A 22,848-nucleotide genomic window follows, 5' to 3' on the forward strand; every position below is an offset into this window, starting at 1 on the left:
GCTGAGAGGAAAAGACATAAACTGCATCACAAAGGGGGGATTTGTAGTGATCCCTGAGGAGAAATGACTTCTCTGCATTGACCCAGCAGTGGCTTGACTCAGACTGAGCACATGGGGGAGCCGTTGGAGGTTAAGTGTCTTCCACAGGGAAGACTTTACCAGGCGTCACAAATCCTGGAGAAGCTGGTAGGATCGAACTAGGGACTTTCTGATGCCCAGACAGTGGCACCACCTCCTCCTGAGCTACTGCCACCCACTGACCACAACACATTTCATTTCATTTCATTTCATTTTTATTTCGCACATAGTGTATCACAATACAGTACAAATCATAATAGATAACAATTAGTTTGTCTTTCATAATTCATTTGTCTTTCATGCAGTGATACGCCCATGGCGAAAAGGAGCAGGAAGAAGAATAAATTCTTATCCCGGCTCCTCCTGTCTACATGTCGAAGTGTCCTTGGGCAAGACACTGAACCCCAAATTGCTCCCGATGTGCTGGTTGGTACCTTGCATGGCTTCCGCCGCAATCGGTGTATGAATGGGTGAATGTAATGCACAATCTATTTAAAAGCGCCTTGGATAAAGGCGCTATATAAATGCACCATTTACCATTTATAAATACCTGCCCCCTTTAGATGGGACATGAGAAAGCTTAGAAGAAAGTCTACTCGTCATTATCATGACCATCTATTTAATAGAATTATATAATGAATAGGCCTCGTTATCTTAGAAACATGAACCACACCATCTGCTTACAGAACAGTAATATTTCATAGACCTAATTTGTTGTTGTTTTCTATATAGACAGATGTGTGACCAGTGGGCTATGTATATTGTATAGGCCATGTAGTTTTAGTAATGGTCTTTTGAATTAAAAAAAATGTAGTTAAAATTGAGTAAATGTTTTCTTCTGAAATGTTTTAGTTTTATCTACAGTTTATTTTGTCGACAGAAATGTATTTTGGCGGGCCTTAATGGCGTTGTAATGCCTGATTTTATACACTTGGTTGCATGCCAAAAATAGCCAATCTGCTATTTGCAGAGCTATTTTCACACCAGAGCACAACCAAACAATTAATTGTCTTTTAGTTCTACTGAATCTCTTCTCCATTTTATTTTATTTTTTATTTGTTGAGGAAATTGTCAACATGTTTAGTCATATAGTCATAACTTAATTTTTATTTAGTTTTCATCATTGATAAAGGTAGTCGATGAACAAAAGGTCAATTTTAGTCAACAAAATTAACATTACATACATTATGCCAAAAGTACATGTCATTCGTGTACATATTAGAACAAAATGTGTATCAGTCTTTTACAAATGTAGCAAATCTAATGTAATGATAGGTGGCTTGTCGATTCTTAGGAAATGCTCGGACAACTGCTTTCATTGATTGATTACAGTACATTTCAAGCACAACTCAATACAAAAACTGTTAACAGTGAGTGGACGACCACTTGTTTACAAGAGGGTCCACCTTGTTCAATTCATCATAACATTTAGAGACGTACAAATATACACTTCTATATAGGCAAAGAACAGGAAATCATCATAAAGGAGGTAAAAAGGGAAAAGAAAACATATACAGTAAGAGGAAAAAGGGGTGGGTGGGGGATTCAGATTTTATGGGGGCCAGTTTAGTTTTGCAGCCGTCCGTATAGGTGCCCTTTGAGAGCGGTTTTGAAGGAGTCAAGGGATTCGCATGTCTTAATGACTGTTGGTATTGGCGTTCCACATTTTGGTGGCATAGGAGCGAAAAATAGGAAACTCTCTTATTTGATGGCAAATTGAACCCTATGGTTTGAAGTTGAACACACAAACTGTCTCCAAGGCTGGGAAGTCCTCCTGTCCAATGACACACCTTGGGTGCTATATAACCCCCAGCTGAGGGTTCTATCTGTCCCAAGAGACCATTCAGGTCCCGAGGTGCTGACGCATATAGAGACCATGCAGGTCCCGAGGTGCTGACGCATATACACCTTCTTTTCCCAAGGCTCAGGGGTTCTGGTGACCCACCGTGAAGCATGTGCAGTGTGAAGGGACTCTCCTGGTTCTCTTCATGCGTTGGCACAGGGCAGGTTCAGTGCCGGCCAGCACTGTACAGTACTGTATTTGCCACAAAGATTTCAGAAGAGACCCCCCCTTTTCTTTTCGAACACCAACACCATACCAATACTCAAACTCAAAGTCCTCTCACGTGCATCGGAGTCTGTTAGTAGGAGCTGTTGCATCTTGCCTCCCTCTTCAGGTGCATGCCATCAGCAACACAGCAGGCAGCGAAGGATATAGCGAGGCTGGACCAGTATGGCTTACTTTATTTTGTCAGCTTTAAGTTTAACCCAACTCAAGCACCACACTGTTGTCCTGCTCTTGGCACATGCACTGTGGGTCAATGGTGTGAAGCCAGGCAGTTAGGGGTTGGGTTAATAATAATAATCTTTATTGTCCCGAAGGATATTGATCTTCACAGGTCTGTTCAACACCAACAACAAAACAACATAGTACAGAAAAACATTACATTTTTTACATTACATTATAAGACAATACAAAAACATGAGGTCCCCACTGTGTACAGAACCATCCTATCGGCGAGGCAGTTTGTTTAATGCCGCGATGGCTGAGGGGACAAAACTCCTACTGAAACGAACCTTTTTCCATGGTAAGGTTCTGTATCTTTGTCCTGATGGCATGAGGTTGAAAAAGCGATACAGGGGATGATCAGTTAGAGCATCTTGCTCAGAGACACCTCAACAGGTCTGGGAATTGAACCTGGGACCTCCTGCCCGCCTTCCCAGGCGGGCTCTCTACCCATTCAGCTATGGCCACCCATAGTAGACCCAGGTAACTCTGCTGCTCTCCTATAGGTTCTGGGGGGGCCAGTCCTTACTCATTAACGGTGTTGAGTATATTTTAGTCGGTATAGCGACACTTTCACCGCTCAGGAAGTGTATATAACATGGGATTTATGATGTGTTGTACCTGCACCCTTTATGGGGGTGACAAGAGGCAAGCAATGAGTATGTGTGGAATGCCTGAACAGGTGTTTTGTCATTGACCTATAATGAAGATCCAACACAGACATTTTTGATGGGCTATATTTGAACATCCCATAGACTGTTATCACACTATATGCTATGGACGGCTGGCTGGGTCTGTGTAACGGTGTTCCTGATGACGATCATGTGGGTGAGCGAGCAGGCTGTGCCCAAGGTGAAATGATGACATTGTTAGCTCTCTTGCCACTATATGATGCTGAAGGGCTATACTAGTGTTGCTAAGCCCATATAAAGCCAGTCCCTTGGGATATCAATAACGGCTCCCTTATGTCGTTTGAGTATAGGTCGGTCCAACCCTTGTGATCAACCCTTTGCCTTATCTGTGCTTTATCTCAGGGTGCTTGGCGTGTGTGTGTGTGTGTGTGTGCGTGCGTGCGTGCGTGCGTGCGTGCGTGCGTGCGTGCGTGCGTGCGTGTGTGTGTCCAAGTCTGATAATACCATGCCCCCAGGGGTTCAATTGCAAATTAAGAGCTATAGTCTGTCTAACTACATTGAAGAGAAGATTACAATATCATAATTTATTTTGTTTAATTTGCTACCTCTAAAACGGTTACCTGAGTCAGTAAATTCTTTAGACTTTATGCTACTTGCCACTGCTGCACTGCATGCAGTCCAATCATCAAGGAAATATAAGGTAACTCTCCAAGGTCCTGAAGCAATGTTTGACATGCAGTTGTTGAAACTCTAAACTCTAAATGTGCTAAATTAATATTTGAAAACTATAGATTTCGCAGTGATACTTAATTGTCCTCATCAGGTTGTTTCACGTGTTTAACTGATTCGTCCAAATAAAACAATAGTTATAACTTAGGCTATATGTTGGCTGACTAAAAAAGAAAGGTTATAGAGAGAGCAAAGCAGTCTTTTGACCTATGACACCCATCACTGTGAGTGGGATAAACTGGCAGGGTTGTGACAAGAGTATAACACAAAAGCTCGGCGAAATGGCGCAGAATGTGAAAGTGAACTGCAACGTCCAGAGAGAGAGAGAGAGAGAGCGCGCGAGAGAGAGAGAGAGAGAGAGAGAGAGAGGGGCGCTGCTGGATAAGGGAGGGCGGAGGTGGATGGTATAAGGGGGGTCTTGAGCCAAGCGGTATAAGGTGCCGCCTCCTACAGAGAACATTTGGTTAAATCAGCGCGAATGTGCACGATTCTTAAAATGTACTCTAATGCAGCAGGCTTCGATTAATAATATGATATAGCGGCAGTCGCACTCGCGGTTTGTCCCTCGCATAACGCCCACAACAGCACGCGCATGCACACGCACACGCGCGCACGACACACGCAGAAACGAGCAAGTGCGCACGCTGCATGCACAGAGAGGTGGTGGTGGATGGATGGATGGATGGATTGGAATTGGATGGATGCTCGTGGCTGCTATAAGACAAGATGGGATAATCATGCGAGTCTGGCTCCGGGCGTTGATGCAGCAGCTGCCGTTGCTTGGTCAGGACAGGACTGAGGGTATGGCTACTGGGTGGGTCTAGCTCCGACTGGATCTATTTGGCCTAATGTCGATGCTATCAAACCATTCCGAGAAGACGTCGTACGGGGACCGTGAAAGTATCCTAGTTGGCGCAGTTCTTTGAAAAACCAGGGCTGCATGCAACTGAATCTTTTTTTTCCTCCTAGTTCTTCTTCCTTTTTTAATCGATGGCTATAATATATTTCTAAATCCCATAAGGCTCTACCAAAGTCCGGAATAACTTGGACAAGGGGACAGATATAGCCCACTTCCAGCCCTTGCATCTTTGCCGAGAATCTTTTGAATGGGATAGATAGAGCCACGCCGGATAAGCACACCCTCCTCTTCGGCACCCTTTGCCGCGTCCAGCCCGGCGCAGGCATCGATACCACTATATACGGGCCGGACCATTCCTTCTCCATGGTATTTGGCGTTCGGTGAAGGCTGTTCTATAGCTATACTGTTTGCCTTGTGTCGGACATAGACAGTGGAGGGACGGAGGGACAGCGGGCCACCGGCTCAGCCCCTGTGCCGTTTCCACTCCACGGTGGGCAGCCTGCAAGGTGCAGCCACGGCGCCTCGATGAGCGTCTTCTCCCGGGACGGAGCGTCTGAGCAGAGCCGCGGGTAGAGGAGGGCTACAGCACGGCGGCGAGTTTGGAAGTTTTTTGATGCATATGATCACAACCACCATGATTTTTATGATTCTTGGTGCTTCAGTTGTTATGGTAAGTCAGTGTCTGTCACCTTTTTTTTATCTTGCCAATTGAGACCGGATCCTTGTTTGCGTCCCAATTTGCCGATCACACATTTGTTAAGTAATTAAAGCTATATATAGCACATCATGTGTAGGAAACTACCTCGCAGGAGGCCTATCAATGGCATGTGGAAGTAGGTTAGCCTACCTATAATTACCTGCTGTCATAAATAAATAATCCAATTGCCTACCATTTCGATGCAAGAGTTTCCCCTTACATTCAGGCGGATTTCCCACTGCCACTCTGTTTAATTATTTTTTAAATACACACTGACCATATCATGTGCAGCTCGGTGGAATATAGCCTAGCCGATTGCTTGACATGTCCCAGCTGACTGGAATGCTTCTTTGCAGGCGATAGCCTGTTTAATGGACATGAACGCACTACTGGACCGCTTTCACAACTACATCTTACCGCATCTACGAGGGGAGGACCGCGTCTGTCATTGCAACTGTGGAAGGTAAATACCGTAAATGCCATCATAGCCTATATTCGGAAATACACACACCGTGGGCAGCGTCAAAACCGCGCTGTTATTTTGCCCGTCAAATTATAATTGCTCAAAAGGCCTCTCGAATGTTTCGCGCGGTGTATAGCCCTGAAAATCGAACGTGATATTATGCGTAACAGCTATATAGAAATAATACTGCTTCATTGACGTCAATTTGGCGATTTTGTCCGTGCTGTGTGCTTATAACGGACAGCTTATTTATAGATTGTGTCGGTGTTTGGGGGCTATACTATAGGACCCACTATAGGCTGCTATACTCGGATTTAGATTTTGCTGCATGCGAAGGTGTGTTGGATGGAGCCATAAATAGGTAATGAATTATTGTGTATATTAGAGGCCATTCTAAAACAATGTGATCAAGTGCATGCGTTCTGTTTCAAACAAAAACACTTGTCGAGTCGAAAACATAATATGATTAGCCTATATAGAAATCATGTGGCTTTTAAAGATCAACTACTATACCTGCAGCCGTTTGTTCTGTCTGATAATGCAAAATTGGACAATGAGAAGTCTTCTCATTTGACAGACCTGTGTTTGAAGTGAGAAGAAAACAGCAGCATGGCCTGTTCATCAAAATCTTCAAATGGAATTCACCAGCCAACACATATTTTAAAGATCTGCTGTATAGGCTATATGTCCTATATGTCCCATAGCCATATTACACATCATCATGTGTAATTACTATAGATGCAGAACACACACCAAGGTGTTTGATCTCCCCTCTTTTTGATGAGTTAAGTTCTCTCTGTCTCTTTCTGCATTGCCCAAGGGTGTATTCATGCTAGAATTAAGGATCCAATAGGTCCACAGTCACTGTGCACCTTCTGTATATAATGTGGCACCTCTTGTGATAATATCTGAATGCCACAGGCTGTAATAAGCGGTTACAAATGGCACTGTCACGGTATATTAGTGCCTAATACTAAATATGAATATGGTAGTTTCATCCTAATCAATTACAGATCAGCATGTAGATATTATCTGCATGCTGGGGGTGTGCTATATTATGGTATACTCGCTGTCTAAAAGACACGAGCACTGAACTCTACCATGTTTTAGAGGCTGTGGATGTGAAAATGGGTCAACATGCTGGTATATTAGACTATATTCATGCAGGGATGCAACCTGTGGAATGGCCTCATGTTCCAAGTTTCAGAAGGTTTAGGGTGACCTGATAGCCGAGTGGTTAGGGCACATATGGGCTCAAATGCCTGACAACGATTTCCCAGTTAGTTCCCTGACCAGTAACCAAGTACAGTTACTTAAGTAGTGTACTCAATTACAATTTTTAGGTATTTGTACTTTATTTGAGTATTTCCAATTTCCAATACTTTTACTTCTACTCCACTATATACATTTATTTGAAAACTTAGTTACTAGATAGCTATAGTTGTAGATTTGGATTATCATTAAAAACATATAACCACTTCAGCCCTATTTCGGCCATTTAATCAATATAAATTTTGAATTCCAGACTTTTACTTGTAACAGAGTATTTATATATTGCAGTGTTGATACTTTTATTCAAGTACAAAATGTGAGTACTTTTTCCACCACTGTTCCTGACCAGCCAGACCAATTCCTGCATGTTCTGCATAGAAATCACACCTGTGTGAAGTGAGGGGCGCTAATATATCAAAGTCTAACTCATGTTGCTATGATTAGGTGAGGAAATGATGATGTAAAACAAACTATGTCAAAACAAACATTGAACTAAAAACAAACAAACCTGTATATAGGCCCTCAAAAATGTGGTTTAGCTAAAAATACCAATGTTATTTAACGCCAAAGAGTGTACAAATGGAACCAAGTAGCTACAGACTGAGGGTCTACTTGGTTCCATGCAACACTAAGGATTTTACTGTGTACTGACACAGAAGGGAGTTGCACAGTGACACCGGTATGTTTAGACAAGAAGTGTGCCAATGTGAGTTAATGTATTAATAAAGGCTGCATGTTATCTTGGTCATTTTATTATTACAGCCAACCAATTACACTCTTTTTTTAAATTAAACCAGATTTCTTGATCAACATGAAGTGATATGAGCTGCAATGAATCATTAAATTAAATAACTATACACCACAGCTTATTGATTTTGATCTTTTGATGAATAATATATTCTGTATTAAAATACAGAGTGACCCACAAAAGAAAGTCCAAATCCAGATCTCTTATCTTGGCTGTTTTAAGGTTGCTATTGGCACGTTGCCTCACACATTCCCGAATCAGCATTGGTCATTGGTTTTTGTGCCAGCATAAATATTCAGCACCTTCTTCTCTGAGTTAATTAATCAATTTGTAACTCAGACACAGAGAATGCACAAATGTTCCACGTGTGCATTCTCTGAGTTAAATTGACACAAGATTGTCCACTGTGAGCCGGGGAACTGCTTGTATAGCCTTGACTACATGACAAGTGGAGGCGTCCATGTCCATCATTGCACACTTAATCAGACTTGAGGATAAATCCTGTGTCATTTCCCTTGGCAGCCACTGCGCTTTGTTTTGTTGTAGCTCAGTCAGGAGTGGAAGTCTAGTTTTACGTCCATGTGGCACAGAGCACGAGCAAGTAGTACATATGGGATGCTGGTATGTAGCCATCTCTTTTTGGAAATTGTGCAAAATATGCCGGTGTGCGTGTGTGCGCGCGTGTGCGTGTGTGCGTGTGCGTGTGTGTGTGTGTGTGTGTGTGTGTGTGTGTGTGTGGTGGGGAGGCAGAGTGAGTGTTGGCAGCGGACTTGTCCTAGGGTTGCCAATTAACAGTTTGACCACCATCCCCAGTTATAATCTCACTTCAGGGCCTGTGTTGCATGTCGTGATTGTCGTCCCTTGTCACTGCCCTGTCACTCCAGTAAATAAAAGCCGAAAATAATGCGCATGAACCCCTTTATGCACCCCAGCCTTCGTCAGTAATGAGCCCTCACGACAAGCTGGTATATTGATTAAGTTTTTACTTTAAAAAAGGGGGGGAATGCACTGCACATTTCTGAGTGTCAGACCCTTCGGTCCATTATTACACTCTTACACTTAAACACTCTATACTTAGTAAACTGGACAGTGTCTGTACTTTGTGTGCTGTTTTTACGCTCTACACCAAATTTCTTCACCAAAAAGAGCTGATTGAGTTGCATTGTAAGGTTGTAGATCGGCTGTTTTTCATGAATATTCCCCCCAGAATAGGCATGCTAGGATTCAAGTGTCAAGGTCATGTTTATTTGTATGACCCAAACTGGGAAATATTGTTTTTACAGCAGATGATAAAAACTCTAAAAACACAGCTACACACAAACTGACAAACAGACATTAACAAGAACAGACATGTACATTATCACAAGATCAGTGAACTATAACTAAAGTGCAATTACAACCATCCTGCACCCTGTTGTTACACTGACACTAATAATTTTCACTTGGTTTATTCATCATTCTGCTCCAAGCAGTTTTGTCATTTAGAAAGTATTGGCAGACCTTACATCAGAAGACAGGCCCGGAGGATTTAATGACATCAATCCAGGATGCAGCTGTCTTTATTCATTTGCTCCAGTCAGTGCTTGCAATAGTGCATCACCGTGGTTACATCTGTCAGACTGTCACTGAGAACTAAGAGACACTGTATGGAAGTGCTTTGTTTTACTGTAGCAATGGGATTCTGTGCTTTCTAGGCTTGGAAAGCACGGCTTTCCTCAATGAGGTGACTTATTTACTCAGTAGGTGAGTCAAAATATACTATACTTGTGGTCAAATATGACTCAACTACAAGTGACAATGTGTACTTTAGTTGAAGTACATGCTTTTATAAGATCCCCCCCAAAGAATTCTAAGATTTTCCCCAACATTTAAAAAAATATCATACATTGTGAGCTTGTGGATCTGCTATTTCACTATTTGAAAGGAGCACATCACCCATTTTCAAATTATCTTCACATAATTGGTCCTCATGCTAATTATAAGATGCCACAATTTCCATCTACTCACTCTGTGTCTCATTGGTGGGATATGGACAGTTCAGAAACCTGCCTATCAATGACATCAAAGCAAAGGGGATTCCAACAACAGCCCTCTTCCTGGACAGTGTGAAATAGAAGCCATTGGTCTTGCATTAATAAAAAATACAAGTTTAAAATCTTGAAATGACCAAACCTGCCTATCGTCGATGATGTACTGGTAGGTTTCTGAATTGTCCACATGCCTCCTCCAGGCGGAGACTGACAGAATGAGTAGACATAAATGGTGCCATCTTATAATAGCTTTAGTAATGACCAATTATATAAAGATAGGTTAAAAATGTGGTCCTCAAGTAATTGTATTATGGTGGCGTACAAAAAAAGTAAATACAATATAATGTAAATCTTGTAAATTTGCTATTTTCACTTAAATCGTATAATCACAGCAAAAGTTTTAAATAACCGTGATATTGATTTGAAATCATATCGGCCAGCCCTAATAATAGGCTTGGAAGCATCGCTTTCCTCAATGAGGGTACTCATTATGTGTTTTGTCATAACCACTTAACTCTAGCATCTCTATTATGGTGACATTCGTAAGTCACCATAACGATGTAGATTTGCTGCTGTCTGTTGATTCATTTGATTTGATGGGGGGTAGAACGGATCAAGTACAGAGCTTTTACTAAGTAAAGAGGTGGTTAACAGTGTTTCAAAGAAGATACATGACATAGTATGTGTGAACCCAGTCTACGCAGTTCCCTTGGAGCGTTTGCAAGACAACCAAACACTTAATTAATTTGGTTAACTCAAGCCATCGTTCGATTTGAATTAGACTGAACACTTACACCCATCTTTCTTTCTCTGAAGTTGGAGGTACGGAACGAATAAGAAATACTGTATATTTTATTTGTATTTAGCCTACTTGGTGCACTCCAATTAGCAAGACAGAAGTGTCATCAAGAAATGCAGTCACTGCTGAATAATGTAACAAGATGAACAGTAATGGTATACACTGACACCAAGCTAGACAGGAACGCCCAAAAAACGTCACATCCGGTTTTAGCCTGAGGTAAGAATTTTCTATGGCTGCCAATGCAACTTGGTCCAATCCTTAATCACATACGGACAAACATCTATGCCGATGCTATCTAACTTGCGGAGGTAGCGTGCCTTGTCCACGGGCAACAGATCTTTCAACGTATGGCATTGCAAATACGTTTGATAATCGCTACTCTGCTCAATATTGTTTTGAAAATGCCGCAAATTGCATTGCAATGAACGAGCGCAAATCACAACTTCCCCAGAGGGTGGGCGGAGTCACAGTTTGAGGCGCTGATTACGCGCCGTGGTGTCAGTGTATGAGTCAGTGGTCAACACAGCAAGGGACAAGCGATCTGAGAAAAACACACCATGTGTTCCTTTGTCCGATTTCTCCTCTTTGTTTAGGAATATGAAAATACAGATTGTTGCAGCTTACATGTTTAGTGAGGAGCAGACGTAGAGAAACCCTTATGAAATGAGTTGCCAGTAAGCCATGAAGGGATGAAAAAAGGGATGCAAAACTACTGCATACTGTCTGTATGAATTAATTAATGATTTTTTATTTTCGTGTCTTGTCGTTAAGACCCATCCCTTACGGGATTATAAGACACCAACAACATAAATAAACAATATCACGTTTACTTCCCACACAGAAGTTACACCAAGTATTTGTAAAAAACTGAAATAAGCAAAAACATAAAAATAAAAATTTTAATTTATTTTTTATTAAAAGTTTTCTTTGTCCGTATGTCCCAAGCTTTCTCTATATATTCTGCTAATGCAAATATCTTCTGTTCGAAAATCCATCTCAGTCGCTCTGCATCACTTAACCACATCAGATCTATATTTTTACATCTGTTAAATAACTTTTGACGTAGCTCATGATACAACGGGCAATAGAAAAGATGTATGTCTGTAATATGTATAGGCCTATGTAATATTGTAATATTGTAATGTATGTAATATTGTAATGTATGTATACAGTATATGGATTGGCAACAGGATAGGTGGGCTCTAGGGACATCTGGGCACCTCATATTTTGTCCAAAATGTTCAAAAAAGAAAATAATATTTGGAAAATGTTTTTAAATAAAGTAAAGTATACATGATTAGAACATGTTTAAACATTTGACAATTAAGGTCTAATATTTCTACAATTGCTACAAATAGCAACAAAACCTCTATAGCCTCTCATTTTGGGGCATAAACGAGAAGTTGAAGGATAAATGTAAGTCTGATAATGATGAACAGTGCTCACTGTTCACATCATGTATACTTTACATTACTTAAGACAATTTTATATAATGTATATCTGTATATCACTCAACTATGCACACTTCATCGTTTGTTAGTCGTTGCATGCAAAGAGTGGGTAAATTGGGAACATCCTCCCAACATCCTCTTGAACTCCAATTAGTTTTCTTACGAAGCAAGACAGATTTCTGCTATGATGACAAAATACAGTCTAATTGAATCACTAATATATTGTACCCCCGGGACAATGTTGAGTTATCCTGACAAAACTTGTGCCATTGAGACAAAAAATGATTTATACTTTTTAATTTATCCGCCTAACGTCTTTATCTGGCTGCCCTATAGGCATCATGTCCACTATGTTATCCCGTATGATGGGGACCATTCCTTGGTGGATTCGTCAGAGAATTACTTTGTGAGCGACAGCGTGACAAAGCAAGAGATGGACCTGATGCTGGGCCTTCTGTTGGGCTTCTGCATCAGCTGGCTCCTGCTGTGGCTGGACGGCGTTCTACACTGTGCTGTCAGGGCCTGGAGGGCTAGCCGATACTACGGTAAGTCACCCTGGACGGGAAAAGCCTCATTTATACTAAGTCGGATGACCGTGCCACTTGACAAAAAAAGAACTGATTTTCAACTGAAAAGAAGAAGGAAAAAAAAACGCGGCTGAAAAACCCATTGCATTACCCCAAACCATTCCAATTGAAAATCTGTTCTTTTCATTTCATCACGTGACACAAAGTAGGAGTCCTTAGCCAGCTGGCAAGCATTACACTTCTGCAAAAATGAAGAAGCTCATAGACAAAGTGAAGCATAGCTAATAGATGAGCACATATTTCTTTCCGTAATGATCTGTTCATTTTAGCTAGCACATCATAGTCATTTATCCAGTCACCTGCCCCAGAGACTGAGCAGGTGAGAGTGGATGCTAGGGGTGTGCATCTCTCCCTTACAAGACGATTCGATACGTATCGATACGCATGGGCTACGATGCGATTCGGGGTCGATACATTTTATATACAGAACGATTCGATTCGATTCGATTCAGTCCAAATCGATACGATTTCGATTTTGTGGAACTTCATGGAATTTGATGCGATGCGATTCGATTCGATACGATACGTTGCGATCTGACACATTTAACCTTCTATAGATTTTTTATTTGAAGCTAGATCTATAAAGAATAGGGTTGGGACTTAATTAAAAAACATCTAATTAATTGGACGCGTTGTGATTGATTAATTAATCTCAATTAATCACATTTTAATCGCATATCAATAGGCCTATTTGACCTGAGCAGTGAGCTTTTTTTTCAAATGGATTTGGATATGAGTGAATCAATGAATAGTGACTACATAAGCATAGGCAATAAAACAAGTAGTAATAATAATAGTGATAATAATATTATTTATATGCTTCTCTGAGTACTTAAAGACACTTTTCAAGGGGAACATGAGAAAACAAATAAAAACAACTTTATTAGAGAAAAACTAAGACTATGGAATAAAATAAATGAAAGCTATAGCAATATTCCAGAGGTGGGTTTGAATTTATAGGTGGTGGCATGTCTCTGAGTTTTGGAAGTGCATAGTTTGACAGGTCTGACTGCCTGCTGTGGACAGTGAAACCCTGACCATTAAACACGGGCAGACGCAACGATACAGTCTATCATTCATTGTTAAAGCTCCAAATGATATTCCCATTCGTCTTTGTGTCTGCCCGTGTAAACGCAGCAGCGAGTGTGAGGGGTTGGGGAACGGATGGAAAGTATAGTGTTATTAAGGAGGACTCCTTCTAACTATATGGAAGTTAAACTAACGTTAGCTCCCATGCTAGCTACTAGCTAGTAGCTTCCCTCGTCAGACAACAGAACACCACCACAGATCGGGTGGAAGCTGTTGATATCACTGCTTGTGCCCGTGGATGGGAAATAAGATGTAAAAGGCTATGGAAGCGTGGATGAAAGCACAGATGTGTGCAATAAAGTTGTGTCGGATCTGCCTGTGCACCCCGTCTGCTGCTCGTGTGTTGTGACTGTCGCTGGTGCAAAGTTAAAGAGCGTCATAAGCATGCGCCCTTCCTGCGCTGGAAGTAGCAGATCTACAAGTTATCTACCCGTCGCAATGCACAGCGCTGTGGGCTTGTACATCTGTGTTTTTCCCGCAGTTAGTTGAATTATATCGATTCACAACTTTAGGATCGATCCAACGTCCGATCCAGACGCTAATTTGACCGATCCAGACACACGTGCATCGATGTAGTCGTATCGTTAATGTTAAAATCGATTATCGATTCATATCGATATTTTTTGACACCACTAGTGGATGCCCTTCAAGCATCTGTGTTCAGCTGATGTGAAAATAAACTGGCACTTGAAATCTATTCTTGACAGACATGCTTTGGAATTAAAGGTGATGTTTTGATGCCTTAAAGCTAAGACTTTCCGAAATGATAAATGAACGTGTGTAGTATACGCCAAGACATGTCAAAACGAAGGGTGATTGTTTTGAGTGTGAAGATAGTTTCCCATCTGTCCACTTAAATATATGGACACTTATATGTCCATATATTTTTCAAGGGATTGACTACAAAACGTTGACGAGAGGTGCTGAGGTGTCAATGGATGGCAAAATGATTAAAAACGGTAGGAAAGGGTCAGTAATTTGTATCGAGTGACTCACAGCTATTTGAAATGACTTGAAAGCTAGGTTTCGTGTGGTAGTACTGGGAAGTATATTAAGTTCTCCAATATGATAGAAATATTTTAATAAAAGCTATGATAAGAATCAATATCAAGGCAGGCAATGAAGATATTATGTTCAACAATCAAGTCACAACAAAAATGTCTCCTCTATCTCTCCATCAATATCTCGTAAACCTTTGTGAGTCAGAGGTCTCGTTGCAGTAAGTACAAGCATAAAAGATGGAGGCACTCGTTGAAATGTATTATTAAACTAGATTACAGAAAACATGAGTATACTGAGATCAACACGTTCACACATCCAACACTTCCTTTGAATTGCCCATCACCAGGTGGTAGATTCACACGCATGTGGAAGCAACGCACGCACGCACGCACGCACGCACGCACGCACGCACGCACGCACGCACGCACGCACGCGCGCACGCACACACACACACACACACACACACACACACACACACACACACACACACACACACACACACACACACACACACACACACACACACACACACGTATAACATTGCATAAACATCAACCTTGCCAAAAAACCCAGGAGGTGGCAGAGCTCTTGTGAGTGACCTTCCTCCTTCCCTTGGCCCATTTTCCACTCGTCTCACCTCACCTTTTTTGGCCTCCGCTTACAGTGACCTCATAGAATATCACAGCCAAAACACCCAAACTGTGCCTGTGTGCCATGATTCATAGGCCTACTACTGTAGTCATTAGATACGGTAGAACACGATCAGTTTCCAAAATGTTGTTTTTTTTGTCTATATATTTATTTTTGGGGTTGGGGGACGTTTACAGGTCTCACTGAATATTTGGCCGAACCAAATATTTGTCAAATGACTGGATCCTTTTCAGTTTCTTCTTGGCTGTGTTGTCAAGTCAAGGTCTCATAATGCTCACTACTTCGGGAGCATTATGCCCATTCCTTGTATTAATATGAAGTTCCGGGGGCCGTCCCGGTGGCACACCGGCAAAGTAATACTTGGGGTTGGATTCCTCCGTGGTGCCTCCTCTGGCTTGGCCGGGTGCTCCACTGAAAACAACTGTCTTTATTTGCAGGTGGCACCTGGGTGGCATAGCACTCCTCCGCACATGTTACACTCTCCTGGTGAAACTCCTCACTATCAGGTGAAAATATTTAGCCTGTCAGTCATGCAGCAGCTTTCACCCCCACGGTCAACGGTTATAGCTAGCAAAACACTGAAGTGAATTAAATGTCTTCCTATAAAAAAAGAAATCTGCTTACAGTAGAGTGCAAATCTCCACCAGGAAGCATGCACTAATAATAATAATAATAATAATAGCAATGTATGCAGTGACATTTCTACCTACTGCACTGCCATGAAAGAGTAGCTTGGCACCAATATTGTACATGTATAGTCTCTATTGCAATCTTCCTGGGTTGTCACAATCGCATCTAAACATGTTATCTTCAAATCCAGCATGCTCGTTCAGCAACTCTTCATGTCTGTGATTTCAAGACAGTGCTGTATTAGGCTATTTTAGATTCGGTGCACACCGTACATAAGCTTTGTGTCAGCGAACTTGCATAGCCTATCTGCCATTGTCTATTTCCAGTATATCCCACAAGCCGGAGTGATGGGAGCAGCCAGTGTAATTGGCTAGCCTGGTGGGACCCTTATCCACAATTGCTCTGCCATTATAAATAAAATAAATTACATAGTTGTCGGCATGCACAAGATATATGACATTGATCGGCACAGTAGAATGTGAGACTAAGGCCTCACTCAGACCTTTAAAACATTGATGCATGCTTGTTGTATGAATGTTGTGAGTGTCATGGCCGCCCCAATGCATTTCCAATGGAAGTCACATGGTTTGTAGTCCACATTTTGGACTACAAGCTGTTGTATGGCTTTCGGCTGTGTTTCGACGGCGCCCCTCCCCCTCATACAACACAAATGTTGTGTCAAACCATGTGACTCCCATTGGAAATGCATTGGGGCAAGCTGTGTCACACCCTTTGTATACAACAAGCATACAGCAATCTGTTGCGACCGTGTGAGTGAGGCCTAACTGTGGAAAGACAGACAGACAGACAGACAGACAGACAGACGGACGGACGGACGGACGGACGGACGGACGGACGGACGGACGGACACATGTACACGCAGACCCACAGTGCCGAATCTCCTGGTGGAGATAATGACAGAGATCTCCAGCCTGGTCCTCAAGCAGGAGCTTCATGGATTAAGGTTATAGGGTATATTTACATAATGGCAACCTACCATATGTAGATGTCTGTTGAGTTTTTTATAATTATGACCATTTCAGACCAATCGAGGGACAATGACGTTGATGATCATGATGATCAGGCAGTGAAAGTTGCTGCATAATCATGACTTTTAAATAATAGTAATAGTTATAATAATAATTACAACATGTTGTCAAAGTACAATGTACCCCTATACTCTGATTGTCCTTGCCCGTAAATTTTGGCCTCCATGATGCCTCTGTCACCTCTTGTCCTGAAAAGACGAATGAAGGGAAGAAAAAAAAACATATCCACGATAACGAGTCCTGGAGACGCGGTGACGCAGAAAACGTTCATTGTTATAGCAACATTGTCCAGCAATGTGTATGCAGTTGTATAGTCGTCGAGTATGAAAACACTGACTATATGCTTTCAAAGCCAAAAAGAAAAGAGGACGAGAAAAGAGGAAGCACAAATGGAATCATGGGAGAATGCGCTGTGTCTAGACCAGACGCAACCCGGTGAGACAGTGGACCGCACAGAGGACACGTGTCTGTTCATTGGTGAGATACTCCCGTCACCTGTCTCTCTCTCTGTGTGTGATTGTCTGAGACCTAATTTCCCTATTCAACGTCTCCTCCTTTCTCCAATAAGGATGTCCTCACTCTTAGACGGGGTAATATCACATTACATCCACTATCACATTTCTGCTCTGTGGTATTCTGTGTCAAAACAGGCCTACGTTAGTGTTATTTATTGTAGTATTTGTATTGATTTTCCATTGTACAATCACAACAATGCACAAGACACTACTCCAAAATAAGACAAACGTAGAAACATGAAAACTGATCATTGCTGGACATTGCAAACCGTGGGTGAAATTTAAAAGTGTAAATGGGGGGAGGAGCCGAGGAGGGTGGAGAGTTTCTATTTGTAGCTACATTCATTGAGCCCTATTTTATACTTTGGCTATTCAGAAATAGACGATTTAGAACCGTTATGTGAGCTTGTAGATTGGCTATTTATTTTTTAATCAGGCTTGAAAAGGTTTAGTAACATTTTATAAAATAATACATTTTCAATTATTATTATTTCAAAATATGGGCACCAGGGTTCAAGTGGGTAATGGAAAGGAACTCAAACTCAAAATAGGACAAAAATGGTTGCTGCGACTTATAGTAATTCTGCATGGAACCACAGGATGAGTATTTAAGGCTTAAGCTGTTACCCCAGTGCTTGTGAGCTGGTGGCATAACTTTCTTCCAACTAAAGTGCATGAGATGTCTAGACAAGTAAAGCAGAGAATACTATAGCTTCTGCCTGCAATGCAAGGACACACTGATAACTAATCACCATGCAGGCCCTGCATGGTGATTAGTTATCAGTGTGTCCTTCGGGACTACACCAAAGACTGCAGTCAGTCAGTTAGGATCAATAACCATAATACACACACAGTATACCTACCGGTACTATGAAAAAGTATTAAAATGCACCTGTCCAAAAATGGGGCCAAACAAAAACAAAACAAAGCGGGGGTCTCACAACACCATCACTTTTGAATGCTCCAAAGTTTATTTGCGACTAACTGCAGATACAATGCTCGTATCTGCCGTTTGTCGCTAATACAACTTTGAAGCATTCAAAAGTGAGTTGCGAGCCCCTGCTTTGTTTTCATGTTTCCGTTCATACAGTTTGGCTCAGATCTGCACCAAGAAACGGAGGATGTGCGACTGCGTTATTGTTTCTTTGAATGCCAGACAAAACCAAAACATGACGCGACAGAACCTGATGCAAGTCGGATGTATACCAGGGTAGAGTTTAACCACCTTATATGTAACCTAGATGTACAGTCGGATGTATACCAGGGTAGAGTTGAACCACCTTATATGTAACCTAGATGTACAGATGTATACCAGGGTAGCGTTTAACCACCTTATATGTAACCTAGATGTACAGATGTAACCTATGCAGAACATTCAAGTTTGCTTTCTTTCTTTCTTTTTTTACCTGGGCCCTATTTTTGGATAATTTACAAATAATAGGCTAGTAGCTAGTGTGGAATGGTTATTGTGAAAAATACACCAGTCAAAATTAATATATAATAAAAAAAACCTTTGTTTAATTGAAAAAATTACAATTTATATCTGGCTGCTTCCTCCCACTGCCTCGTTAAGTGGGTGTGTGATGGGGAGGAGACCTTCTGAATATTGCCATGTAATACATACAATAGCTTCATATTGGAACACCACTGAAAAAAATGGTAGCAAGTGACGACATTTCACCAGTAATATGAAATATACATTTGAGAATTTAGAAGGGAGTTCCAGCCGCGCCTCTAGCCTATAGCAGGCCAATCTGGTGCAGGACATATATGCGAAGAAGGCACTGGAGCAGCTCAGACGTTTTAGGCCCTTATTTTATTTGTAACAGGGTGCAAGTAAAAAGCGACAACGTTTCGATGTGTCAATTACATCTTCGTCAGGTCATGATGACCTGACGAACCGTCTGAGCTGCTCCAGTGCCTTCTTGTTTACATTTGAGAATTATTTCGAATCAAGGCCTCAGTACATTGGAATCCGGAAGCGTGACAAATGTGTTGGGTCGAAACCAAACTCTAGCCATATTGTTGGGTAGAAATATAAGGTTTTTGTGATGAATGAAGCAATACCATTGCTACGTCCTATGCAATCGCCCCCCCTCCCCCCCAGAAACAGCTATAGGCTTCTTTTGTGCTGGACCCATTGTGCAAGGGAGGGAATGCCCACTGCGCTGGCAGTGACGTAGAAGTGTGGTTCGAGTCGTTTAGCCTCCCAGAGACGGGGAGTGAAGGTGAGGCTAGCAGAGACGGAAGGAAGGAGGGTGGAGATGCTGTCACATAGCCCAACCCCCACCTAAACCCCCACATACACATATACAAGCTCTCTCCTCCAGATCTATAAATAGAATGAGAGAGCAGCTGGAATGGCGGGTGAGGGAGAAACACACGCACGCGTGCACACGTATCGTTGCTGTTGGGCAGAACCTTGTCTCCATTTTCATCTTTTAGTTTAAAAATAATAATTCATGCTCTATTTTATACTTATACTCACAACATGACATGATGCGATGCATTGTGAGCTTGTATTTCTTGTTATTTCCAGTATTTGTGGAATGTTATGAAAATATTTGAAGTTGAACGAACGTGCTTTTCCTATAATGACATGCCCCAAATAGGACTGTGGGTTTTATAAATATTTAACGAATAAATAACAAGAGCTTGTGACTAAATAGCTGGATTCATTCAAACGCAGAATCTCTTTTTCTCGATTTCCTGAAAAGCAATGCTTTGGGAATATACAAGGTTTCCACCTGACAGTGGCGATATACACACGTGCCGCATTGAGGTGAACATTGATTTCCACCCCCCCTCCCCTCCCCCGCTTTCCTAATTTCATCTATAGCTCTCTCCTCCTTCCCGTTATTGAACATCCTCCAAGCAGTTTCCTTTCCTCGTGCATCCTTTCCGATTTGCTGGTGTACTTTCTCCATTATTGTGGAATTCACCACGAATGCATGAGCTTATTGCGTCGGTGCACTACACTGGCGTCGCCTTTGTCAAACGAGTGAAAGGGGGAGGCAATACAATGATATAAATAAAGAAAATGATGACTTGGCGTTCGACATCCCCTCCCCCAACCGCCTATTGAAAATATTGCCGGGTGTACCTTGCCCCCCCCCCCCCCCCATTTTGTGCATTACATTATCATTTTTATTTCTCATGCGGAGTGCAGACCCCATCTCCTCATCCTTTTATTGAAATGAGAAGGAACCCGTCTCGTGCTGTCGTTTGTTTCCTTTGGATACCCTTCAGAGCAGTCCTTGTGGATTGCATACCCATTCAAGGCTATAAATAACTCACTCACTCAGCCCCCCCACCCTCCCTCCCCTCCCCTCCCCCAATCTGGCTACCGAGTGTTGCTGTCTGGGGCTCTCCCCCATTTCTACCCAGTCTCCAGTGGTCCTTGCGTGGCATTAGAGCTCTGGCTTGGACTGACAAGCTCAAATCTAGCTCCACCATTCCTGTTCCCCGCATAAACCCCAGTCTGTTTCATCAACCATGACAAAAATAAAAAGAATCCCAGTTCATCCCAGTGCAGTCATGGATTCACAGCAGGTCAGGCTCCCCATCACAGAGCTTGGAACACAGATACACACGCATCGTCAGGGATGAGTTATGGCGGTTGTTCAAATACGGAGAGCGACGTTTGGCAAAGTGAGCAGCATGGGCTATTGCACTCTAAAAAATGGGGACTGGTCTGTGTCCATTGAATTTTATTTTATGCAATGCCAATTTCAGTCTTTAGAGAGAAGGGAGACTCAGCCAAGGCACCTGCTCATGTGCAACATACAAAACATGAATGTAGTCGTGAATCAAGGACATTTCATGCACTTAAGATATTCCTTTCTCTCTTGCTCATCCAATCACATACTGTCTCATTCCTGTGGTCCTGTAAAATGCTCACACCCCTACTTTACACAATTGGAGCTTATTAAAGATAGTTGTTTTAAAAAAAAAAAAAAAAAACAGGCATTGTAAAGCTCTCTTGGCAGTTCTAAAAACAATGGCCTTATGTGGCTTAACATAGTCTCGGGTGTTTATACAGCATTAAGAATGATTTCAAACACGGCTCAAACAATAATAAAAAAATAACCAGAACTATATGTTTTATAATATTCAATTGAGGATGACACCTGCTGTGTGTGTGATCTCATATGTCCAGCTTTTAGTGTGCGTGTAATCCGTGTATACACAAACGTTGTCCTAACACATACATTAAATGCCCTTGATAATGAATGGCCAGTTTGACATCATTGTCCCAATAAACATTAAATGCCATTGATAATGAATGGGCAGTTTGACATCATTGTCCCAATAAACATTAAATGCCATTGATAATGAATGGCCAGTTTTGAGTTTGTGTAAACACAAACATTAAAACCTGGACATCTCATATTGGCCGGAATGAGATGATGTATTATGACGTATGATAATAAGAACGCCCCTCACTTCACACAGTTGAGATTTTCATACAGTTGACAGTGGTAGCCACACAGTAAGATTTGTGTTCATTTGTAATGTACAAATATAACAAATGGTCCATTTGGTTACTGTACAATGAGGATTTACTGTGCATCTATTGCAGTGGCAGATATGTTTTTGACTCAGTCGCCCTGTGCTTGAAAATAGGACAAAATGTTTTATGGGAAACGCCTTGTGCGTTTGTTTGTTATGCTGGTTTTGTGATAGACGCTGGCACAACCGGCCGGGAGCTGAGAAGGACCCAGATCTGGGCCGATCTAGTTTATGATCCTCACCCCTCTGACCTTGTCCTGCTTCTCTTGTGTTTTTCCTGTCCCAGACACCCCATCCTGGTCGTGGCTGCCCCAGTTCTGCAACCTGCGGGATCTGCGTCGCCGCGCGCAGCTCCGACAGCTGGAAGACTCCACCGGCAACATGGTGCACATCAAGCAGAAGCTCTACCACAACGGTCACCCTAGCCCTCGTCACCTCTGACTCTGAAAACTAGAACCACCCCAACACCAAACCCCCACCCCCCTTGTACCGGTCTTGATACCCCAAACTGCCCCATGGCCAACTGCTGCCTCAGAGACCCTGAAAAACTGCCCTCCCACCATTATGAACACGGCCCCTCCAAATGCCCACCCTCGGCGACAGGGCTTTCTTACCACAAAACACGGCGCTTGTCGGCATCCAAACAGCCCCGAAAATCCAAATGGAAGATTATTGTTGCCACTGAAATCTTGTCTTATGTCCATGTCCACTATTGTGGGAGGGGTGGGGGGGAAAACAACATTTTTAAGGGTGTTTTTTCTGTAT

At 42.1% G+C, this 22,848-nt stretch overlaps 1 protein-coding gene across 1 annotated transcript; it reads left to right on the plus strand.

Moving 5' to 3' along the window:
- Positions 1–5,181: 5,181 nt before the first annotated feature.
- Positions 5,182–22,524, plus strand: tmem240a (transmembrane protein 240a; the record flags this gene model as incomplete). The annotated part of the gene is made up of 4 exons (XM_079522216.1): positions 5,182–5,255; positions 5,639–5,745; positions 12,385–12,593; positions 22,370–22,524. Exons 1-4 carry the CDS (start codon positions 5,199–5,201, stop codon positions 22,522–22,524), a joined length of 528 nt encoding a protein of 175 aa, XP_079378342.1. The 5' UTR covers positions 5,182–5,198.
- Between the last annotated feature and the right edge of the window lie 324 nt (positions 22,525–22,848).

The sequence above is a fragment of the Electrona antarctica genome (genome assembly GCF_951216825.1).
Source record: "Electrona antarctica genome assembly, chromosome: 2".
NCBI classification, from domain to species: Eukaryota; Metazoa; Chordata; class Actinopteri; order Myctophiformes; family Myctophidae; genus Electrona; species Electrona antarctica.